At 43.4% G+C, this 10,528-nt stretch overlaps 1 protein-coding gene across 1 annotated transcript in view; it reads right to left on the bottom strand.

Annotated features, from left to right (window-relative positions):
• The window catches only part of mllt10 (MLLT10 histone lysine methyltransferase DOT1L cofactor), a 47,831-nt gene extending 40,629 nt beyond the window's left edge, over positions 1-7,202 (bottom strand). Inside the window, 2 exon segments of the mRNA XM_061665919.1 lie at positions 3,779-3,858; positions 6,845-7,202. Coding sequence (XP_061521903.1) covers positions 3,779-3,858; positions 6,845-7,007 — 243 coding nt within the window. The 5' untranslated portion in view covers positions 7,008-7,202.
• Between the last annotated feature and the right edge of the window lie 3,326 nt (positions 7,203-10,528).

Genomic DNA, 10,528 nt, shown 5'->3' on the forward strand with positions numbered 1-10,528 from the left:
AGGCGGGCTCTCCTATCTCTGGGGTTGAGGTCAACGAGGTGGTTAAAAAGCTCCTCGGTGGCAAGGCCCCGGGGGTTGGATGAGATTCGCCCGGAGTTCCTAAAGGCTCTGGATGTTGCGGTACTGTCCTGGTTGACACGCTTCTGCAACATCACGTGGACATCGGGGACAGTGCGTCTGGATTGGCAGACTGGGGTGGTGGTCCCCCTTTTTAAGAAGTGGGACCGGAGGGTGTGTTCCAACTACAGGGGGAATCACACTCCTCAGGCTCCCTGGTAACGTCTATTCAGGGGTGCTGGAGAGGACGGTCCGTCGGGAAGTCGAATCTCAGATTCAGGAGGAGCAGTGTCGTCCTGGTCGTGGAACAGCTCTACACCCTCGGCAGGGTCCTCGACGGTGCATCGGAGTTCGCACAACCAGTCTACATGTGTTTTGTGGACTTGGAGAAGGTGTTCGACCGTGTCCCTTGGGGAGTCCTGCGGGTGGTGTTTCGGGAGTATGGGGTACCGAACCCCCTAATACGGGCTGTTCAGTTCCTGTACGACCAGTGTCAGAGTTTGGTCCGCATTGCCGGCAGTAAGTCGGACTCGTTTCAGCTGAGGGTTGGAGTCCGCCAAGGCTACCCTTGGTCACCGATTCTGTTCATAACTTTTATGGAACAGAATTTTTAGTCGCAACCGAGGCGTAGAGGGGTCCAGTTTGGTGGCCTCAGTATTGCATCTCTGCTTTTTTCCTCACTCGAGAGGTACGCAGCAGAGTGTGAAGCGGCTGGGATGAGAATCAGCACCACCAAATCTGAGACCATGGTAAAAAGGAAAAGGGTGACGTGCCCTCTCCAGGTCGGGGATGAGATCCTGCCCCAAGTGGAGGAGTTCAAGTATCTTGGGATCTTGTTCACGAGTGAGGGAAGAACGGAATCGGTGCAGCGCCTGCAGTGATGCGGACTTTGTATCGGTCCGTTGTGGTAAAGAAGGAGCTAAGCCGAATTTATCTCATCTATGGTCACGAGCTGTGGGTCGTGACCAAAAGAATAAGATCCAGGATACAAGCGGCCGAAATGAGTTTCCTCCGCAGGGTGTCCGGCTCTCCCTGAGAGATGGGGTGAGAAGCTCGGATGGGTCTCAGAGTAGAGCCGCTGCTCCTCCACATCGAGAGGAGCCAGATGAGGTGGCTGGGGCATCTGATTCGGATGCCTCCCAGACGCCTCCATGCTGAGGTGTTCCGGTCACGTTCCACTGGCTGTAGACCCGGGGACAACCCAGGACACGCTGGAGAGACTCTCGGCTGGCCTGGGAACGCCTCGGGATCCCCCCCGGTAGAGCTGCATGAACTGGCTGAGGAGAGGGGAGTCTGGGCGTCCCTGCTAAAGCTACTGCCCCCACCACCCGACCTCGGATAAGCGGTAGAAAATGGATGGATGGATTGATGATAAATAAAAGTAGCGAGCGACATTTAGATCAATGTAACGGAGTAAAAGTACCGTTACTTCTTAACAGGCAGAAGCGGCGGAAGTGTTTTCTCTGGTCTTGTCTTAACTCCTGTGACTTATCCAAAGCAGGTCCCGAGTCCACAGGCGGAACCTCAGGCCATTGCGCTCGGCTATTAACCCGTCGCGGGGTAATATTCACAATTACAACTGTGTGTGGATGGTGGATGCGTGGAATGGATCTAGCTGCCAGTGTTCAAGGAATACGAAACAGCACATGACGTCACTCGCAGGAAGAAGAAGAATTGTAGTCACAGTTTTTTTGTTTTGTTTTTACCTATTTTGTTATTTAATTTCTGGCTTTCAGTACAGATAGGCCACCTGAATGTTTAAGCAACAGACAGCAAGTTTGTTTCCTAAACTCGACAGTGTTTGTTTAGTTCCTATTATATTTTAAACATTAGCTATTTTGTTAGAGAAAAGTGTCATTGTTTTCACATATTTTGTTATTTAATTTCTGCTTTACAGCACAGACCGGAGATTATTTTCTTTTTACATCCATCCATCCATCCTTTTCTGAGCCGCTTCTCCTCACTAGGGTCGCGGGATTTTCTTTTTACAATCGTGTATAATTAAGTGTCCTAAATAAACAGTACAGTTTTTACGATCATAATCTGTTGTTGTTTTACCCACCCCCTCAAAAACATCTAATCATATATCGGACCGCGGGTCAGAAATCATGATATGTATCTTTCGTCTTCCACTCTCTGAACCCCTTCCACGATTAGAAGAGAGGTTTCAGTTCAAAATATCCACTATTAAGCTTGTAAGGGACGAAATTGTGTGTGAAGAAATGTGTTCTCTCAGTCAACCTCTAAAAATTACCGTAACCTTTTTAACTGCATCACTTGCTCTATATAAAAAATTTAAAAATTTTTAAAAAAAATTAACTTCAATCACACAAACTGAACATTATTCGTGAGAAGAGCAGTGTGGGCAGTGGGTCATGTACTTAAGTCATCAATTATTTTTTTCATAAACGTCTTTATGAGAGGATTTTAAAGGCGTTTGAAGTGCTCATTCCATGTTTTTTTTTTTTTTTTTTTTATAAAATTCCTCCCAGGTGACTGACTGCCACTTGTCAAGTTACTACTTCAACACCATGCCGCAGGAAGCTAACCTGTCCGTGTAAATTCCTTTATTCTTATTTTGCTATTAATAACGTATTGACACTTTAGTCAATACTGTTCGAAGTAGCCAGAATAGAGATGACTAAATTGCTCTCCTGAGTCTGGTTCCATTTACGGTTCTGTGTTCATCAAATTTTTCCTATTTGCCATCAGTGGCACTTTCGACGGTAACGTCATAAAAAAAGCACAAAACAGGACAAAACCTACTAGGTAATTCTTCGTCGCATCATATAAAAGCTCAAAGGACAAAACATACTATGTAGTTCTTTAGATGTTCATGGATCCAATGTCCTGCCCCTAAGTCTTGTGCCACATTGTGCATGTCGCTGTTTAAACTCTCGATTTGTGGTCTTCGACCATCGTATTCATGTACGGTCGTCAAACTGTATCTTTTCTGTATCCGCTCAAACTGTAAAAACCTGTATCAACAGCTACACGAAGTCTATCTATGCTTGACACCCACTTCAGATTGTGAAGACGACTATTGTTTGCCAAGGTCAAATTAAGTTGAAACTTCTACTTCCACAGATGGGACTCAGAAACAAGGGCGCCTGGTTGCCCATAATCCCCTATCAATGCTTGTCACACACATTGAATTAGACGCATGACACTTGACAGTAATTAGCACTGAGCGGATCTGCCAGAAGTGATGCTTTAACTATGTGAATGACAATAACAAAAAAATGACGAAAGTGCTCTTCAACTAAACGTGACTGATTTGGGATTACAGATTTGTTTCAGGCTCCATTGCATTTAACCCGGAATCGGTTTCTTACCACATGTATAAAGCACGGTAGCACTCGAGAGTTGAAACCCTCAACAAGGCCTAACAATCAAATTGTGCATCTTTAAAACTTCCCACCATCTGCATTTGCTTCAGCTAGGTCATGAGAATGTACACGTGCATTAATACATTTTGACAGAGAAATTAAGGACAGTGTAAAATTTTTACCTCTCTGGCAATGTTCAATGCAAAATGTATCCTACCCATTCGCTAGGGTTTATAGACATGTGTAAATAAATATTGCAAACTAAAAAGGGCAATAGATGATCCTTGGCGGAGATGAAAGTATGTTGTCCTCAAGCATTGATTGTTTTCTGCAGTCAAGTTATTCCAGCAGTTCAAACATAAATGAGCTCCTCGATGGAATGTGAGACTCACCACACGGGCTGCTCGCTCCTGAGATTCACACTTTCTGCAGAACCACGGACCAGTGGGCACCTGTACAATGCCATAGCAGGCTGTAGAGAGATGAGAAAGCACAATCAGCGACTGGAATCACACAAAACGACTATTGCGTTTTACACAAAATCCTTCCCACACACCCTTTCCCACGCCACGTTTTGTCACAGACCACCCACTTTACTCAAATCCACATCAGCACACATCCAAGTGTCCCTTATTTATGTAAACAGTATTTTAATGTGATTATTTTACTCAGTAACGTTTGACTCAATGGGGCTGACAAGCGCATCACTTAACAATATGAAGGCTGAATGGGCATTTTAGCATTCGGAAAGAAATGTTTGCAGCAAAACACAATTTTGATAGTGAGGACAGGCGGTTCGGAAAATGGATGAATGGGAGTTCTGACTCTCTAATTAGCATGAGAGTTATCATTTCAGTATGTAAGGGGCTCCACTCAAGAGAACGGGACAGCCATCCAATTACAGTGCAGATGGAGCTGCCATAAATAGCCAAATCTACAATTTTTTAGATTATCTCCGATAGGCCAGATCCTATAGTCCAAATCAGAAGATATAATCCAGATTTCTGAGTACAACATGGTCCACAAGGTTCAAATGACGAACCTTGGTGAACTGACAAACCAAAATAAAAAAAAAGGTTTTTTTAAATAATACTGGACAAAACAAAACAGAAATCTGCTAAATGATAGAAAAAGAGGATTCCGTTTCAACACTCTTTCATTACTATCTTAAAAGTCAGAAGTTTATATGTTTCATTCATATTTGGTACCATTGCCTACAAACTGTATGATGTGGGTCAAACATTTTGGATATCCTACCACAAGCTTCTCACAATAGTTGGCAGGAATTTTGGCCCATTCCTCTCGACAGAACTGGTGTAACTGAGTCACGTTTGTAGGCCGCCTTAGACATGCCTTATTAGTTCTGCCTATACATTTTCAATAGGAAAGGGATCAGGGCTTTGTGATGGCCACTCTAAAATGTGGACTTTGTTTAGATATGGCAGGATGCTTCGGGTGATTGTCCATTTGGAAGACCCATTTGCGCCCAAGCTTTTACTTCTTGACTGATGTCTTGCAACTTTGCATCAGTATTTACCCATAATATTCTTTCCTCATAATGCCATCTATTTTGTGAATTGCACCAGTCCCTCCGGTGGCAAAGGAACCCCACAACATGATGCTGCCACCCCTATATTATCACAGTTGGGATGGTGTTCTCAGGCTTGAAAGCTTCCCCCTTTTTTTCTCCAAGTGTAACGATGCTCATGATGGCCAAACAGTTCAATTTGGGACATGTCTCCAAAAAATAGGGTATTTGTCCCTGTACGTATTTGCAAACTGTAATCTGTCTTTTTTATTTTTATTTTGGAATAATGGCTTCTTCCTCGTAGAGTGGCCTTTCAGCCCATGTCAGTACTGTACTCGTTTCACTGTGGATAATGTTACACACACTTACCAGCTTCAGCAAAGCAAAACACCTCTCCGCAAGGTGTTTTGCTTTTGTTCTTGGGTTGATACGCACATTTCAGACCAAAGCACGTCCATCTAAGTCCACAATTCTGTTCCTGATTTCATTTGATTTTCCCATGATGTTACACAAAGCAGCAGTGTGTTTCCGGTTTGCCTTCAAAAACATCCACAGGCGTATCTTAATTCAAATGTTGTCAAACCTATCAGAAGATTCCAAAGACATCCTCATTTGGGTTTTCCCACGGGCCTTGAGTTTGACAAGGGTGGTCGAGTGCCTCCAATGGAAAAATAACTTTAGAGCCCTGTAAGTGTTTGATTTTACATTTGATACTGTTTTCTTTGTATGTATTTATCTCTCTATGTATTTATTGTAATGAATTAATTGATGAATTTTAATAGTTTTTTTTTTTTATTGAAATATTTTAATTTATAAGATAGTTGGTTCATCTCCAACCCCAGCCAGCCGCCAGATACCCGCCACCACAAATAGATTCCGGTCCTGTGGGAAACACCGTCTATTCATTCACAAAAATTGGAAAAGTAACTTCTAAAAAAAAAAAAATTGAATATTTTGCACATTGAACTTTTAAGGTACATCCTTAGTTTTCTACCTCAGCCTGCTTCCTACCTCAGATCGCGTTTGTGTTTGCACGTCAACAACGACGGCCCGATTTTACTTCATAATTCTTCACTTTCAAAAAAGACCAGGCAAGCAACAAGCTTTTCCTCGTGTTTTTGAGACTGTAGGGTGAAAGCAGCAGCTGGCTACTAGAGTGAAATGAATGGTTGGCCACAACGGGGAAATGCCGGTATTTTGCAACATGTTGGGGGTTTGACTTTACGAATTAATTTTGGCAAGAGTGACCTTCATTTAAAATTTGGAATGATGAACCATGAACTGAACTAGTTCCCTCTCAAATTTGTCAACCCAACTTTAAATGAGCTCGCATCGAAAATTCACTTTCCCAATACTGACGGCAGCAATGACAGCACTGCCTTGGTCAACGACCTTTGATTACTTATTCTATTGTAGGTGAAATTGCGCAAACCTCAAGTGGTTGACAGTTGTGCCGTGTTATTTAAAGCCTGTTGGGAGTTTTTGTTTTTGTCAATGGCAAGTACAGCTTCCCACATGGTGAGCAGCAGCGTTTGTAAACACAGCCATCATCTCACCAACGAGTGACCACAAGCTGATTCAACGGATAATCACAGATCGATGTCATGGAGATATGTATTCAACACAACCAGTATTGCTGATTATTTAAAGGTTTGCTAGTAGACCTACCCCCACACAAGTTTAGCATTGTGACATTTTGACAGTTTGCTGCTTCTCTAGGGATCCAAACCTTGGCACAGACATTTAGCGCCAAAGACCTTTACGAATATGTTTTTAAAAGGGCGGCTTAGTTGACAAATATGACCCTGCTGAAGCATTTGGGTTGGCGTGCCCTCGAGCTTGGCCTTGGGAGCTGGACGCTCCATAACCTTGCACCGGGCTAACTAGCTTGGAAGCTAACGGCTAGCTTAGCAGGCAGCTACGAGCTTACCTTGGTGCACGGCGACGTTGCAGCCGTGTCCGTCGCAGTATACCAGCGGGTTCTCCGCCCAGCCTCTCTCGTCTGAGCAAACACAACACCCTCCAATCATCTCCTTCATGTTACTCGTCGACAACTCTGTGTCCACCAACAGACAACGCTCTCCGGAGACCATCTACGAAGAAATGGAACATGCGGAGCAATACAACAGGAAGACTTGTCAAATCATTCGCTTAACGCGTCCCGCAATCCTCCGCTACGCTGCGTTGGGTCTCACTCGGCCGAAATTCCATATTTTAAACGTGTTGACGTGCTTTCTTGAAGCTATATTGTTAACCAAAACAACCACTGCACGACGCAATGTTGAGGTAAATGGGGGGGGGGGGGGGGGGAAATCCTCCAATAAGAACAGGAAGTGCGTCATGACGTAAGTCACGTTCGTGTACGTGCAGCCTGACCGGAAGTAAAATATAGGTTGACGCACGAGGCCGATGGTATTTTCTAAATCTAAAACAACGACGCCAGAAGTATTTTGTTGTATGAACGTATTCGCATTTTAGTGGCATGATATAAATATTCAGAGAATTACTCCCTGTTGACGTTTTGCACTGTGATCTTGTGTTCATTTGCTTCAGATTGATCAAACGCTGAGACGTGAGGCAAGAAAAGGGAAAGAACGCGTGCAAACTTAACGCTTGAAACCAAAATAGCTCAGGTGATGTTAAACTTTGAAGTCAAACTAGAGTTGTATAAGGTTACATAATACACTGGTCACACAGTGGATGTATTTAATAACAGAAAATTCATTGAATAGAGAGCCTTTATTGTCATTGTATGGTAGCGATACAACGATATTAGGACCGAATGGACCGCTGTGCTTCAAAACAAGATGTATCGTAAACAGTTTACATTTTCAATATTGTATTACATTTTCTAGGGAACTTTAATTTCACGGTGGACTAAGAATATAAGAATCGGTCATTAAAACCGAATAAAACTTACATGTGCATATATTTATTATTCAGCCGTTTCACTTCCGCTTGTCCTCATGCAGAGGAAACACGAAATTGAGTCATCAGTTGCTCAAAATATTCATAATAATACACCTGCAGTAATCATGATGATTTTATACAATGAGTAATACAAACTGTATACATAAAGAATGCAGCAACAAATGAATTTAAGCATATTTGAAATGTTTAAATCTCACTTATATTTTGGGGATAATTAGAATAGTTTGCCTTCATTGTCTGAGATATAAACAAATACATATGCTATACACGTGTACATTATATATTGTATGTTTTATATAAATATATATGTGTGTGTGTGTGTATGCTTTATTTATATATGCCGATATCGTCACTTAATTTGTAATACCGTAACAATTGTTTGACCGAGAGTTTAACTTTAAGAATTAATTTTAAGTTTAGCGTTAGCCTTATCACGATCTACATGAAAGAATATACATTTGATTTACCGCCCTGACCTTTGCATTTAGGGGACACTTTACTGTTTCTTATTCATTTCATTTGCCTTTCATTTCAGCTTTTGAATTAGATCATTTGTTGTGTGTCATTTGCGACAGCAATGAGAAATGTACATAATTTAGACAGGCCTTATAAGAACGATCAGATGCTTATTAAAACATGAAGTGATCATAAAACATCAAAGAGGCATGCGAGTGTGCGGCTTTTGTTTTGACAGCATCAGCGTGCTGTTGCCGAGCATGCTACAGAACACACACACACACACACACACACACACACACGCGCGTACTGTATGCTATTCCAAGTACTCAGCTGCTGCTTGCGTCACCGATTCCTCAGAGCGAGCTCCCGCTCTCCGTTTCCAGAGAAACGTAATGACTTGCCAATAATGCACAAGAGCACACGAGCGTCCGCCGTGTAATATGGTGAGCGAGAGGTCCATGGGAGTGCCTGGCCATTGTTTGCTTTAATTTCAAATTGCTCAAATGCTCCAGTCGACACTGGGCACTCCGCTAAAAGGGGCGTGGGGGGATGGGGAGCTCGGGAAAAGGGGGGAGAATCAGGGAAAAAGTGAATTGTGTGTGGCAGGGGGAAACATATTAGGCGGAGAGAACAAAGGGAGGCATTGGAGGGGGCAGTGGTTGTGGAGGGGCCTATATAGCTCATGAAACACTGAAAATTGCACTTTTTTTTTTTTTTTTTTAACAATTTGCACTTGATTAAATATAAGTCTGCTCAAATCATCTGTAATGTTCCTCAGGTTGCAGAGCGGCGCCTTCTCTCCAAAAACTGCGCTGACCTTTTTCCTTCATTGAACATATTCACGCGTGATAACCTTGGCGTCCCCTAAGATGATACACGTCAAGACTTGTTGTTCACATGCGCGACTGCGAGATGGGAAAGGAGGAGGGAAATACACGCACACCAAAAGGCTTTGCTGTCAAAGCTCTATTTTGTAAAAAAAAAAAAAATAATAATAATAATAAAATCAATTCACAAAGTGTTGAGAAAACATTTCCCAAACAGAAATTTTCTGAATGTGAAAAGTAATGTATTTACAAACACACCAATATGTGATTTTACGCAGTATGTTCGACTTGTGAATTGTTTAAAATGAAAGGCGCCACTACGTCACAGCCCACAGCACCTTAATAGTGCCGCGTGCATTTGTGTGTGCGTGCGTGCGTGCGTGTGCGTGGTTTTCAGCGAGAACTCAGAAGAAGGAATGTTTTCGCACTTTGACCCCATAAGCCTCAACAAACGAGCGGTGACAGCCGAGCGTATGGGACGTATGTTTTTGTCGCACTTTTGTTCGCAAACTGATGCAATTTGAAATCGCTTGGGTGAGTCGTGATTCGCTGACGTCACCGTGGCTGTCAGACAAGGTCAAATCATGCCGAGGAGCTTTTTAAATCAAATGAAATGTTTACCTGCGCGCAAATGGTTTGTTTTTTTTTCCTTCAGAATCTGAGTCTATTGATTGTTTCTTTCTGCTTCCCCCACGATCGGGTCCATCTGTATGCACCTATGGTCTTTTTCTGTGGCCCAACACGACGGGGTGAAAGGTGAACGCGAGCCCTCCCCCCACCACTGTCCGCACACACTTCAGGCTCGGATTGCATGTAGAATCACATTCTCCCTGGGTGGTGGGGGGTGGAGTGGAATTCATTGTTTTGGCAGGGGGCAGTGGCTTTGTGTCATAAAACGTCTATGCTCTTACAAGTGCCTTCACCTCCTTGACCAGGGGTCTCCATTTTAGTCTGCACAAAACAAATGTGCCGGGTGCAGGCTGGCTAGCACATACGTTTGGATTTTATAGGTGATATGTGCAATATAGATGCAAGCACGATCAAGCTGCTTCCTAACGTGTGTGTGTGTGTGTGTGGGGGGGGGGGGGGGGTTAATGGCGTCATAAGACAAGCCATCCATTTCCCCAATATTACAGTGAAATGACACATCGAAACAAATGCATCAAAACCACAATTGTAGTAACCAAACCTGATTCCCATCGCATTTGAATTGAGACAATTTCAGAAATGCATTTAAACAGCGCATGTTCTTCCGACCTCGATGGGGTCTCAAAGTGCAACTATGCGGTCTGCTGAGTGGTTTTCTTCGAGCAGCCAGCGGGGGGCTTCGCCGCGCTGCGCCCCAGGGATGAGCTCTCATTCTCGGCCTGTCGTTCTCCCAACATCCGTGACAGGCA

This window comes from Phycodurus eques, chromosome 21 (genome assembly GCF_024500275.1).
Source record: "Phycodurus eques isolate BA_2022a chromosome 21, UOR_Pequ_1.1, whole genome shotgun sequence".
NCBI classification, from domain to species: Eukaryota; Metazoa; Chordata; class Actinopteri; order Syngnathiformes; family Syngnathidae; genus Phycodurus; species Phycodurus eques.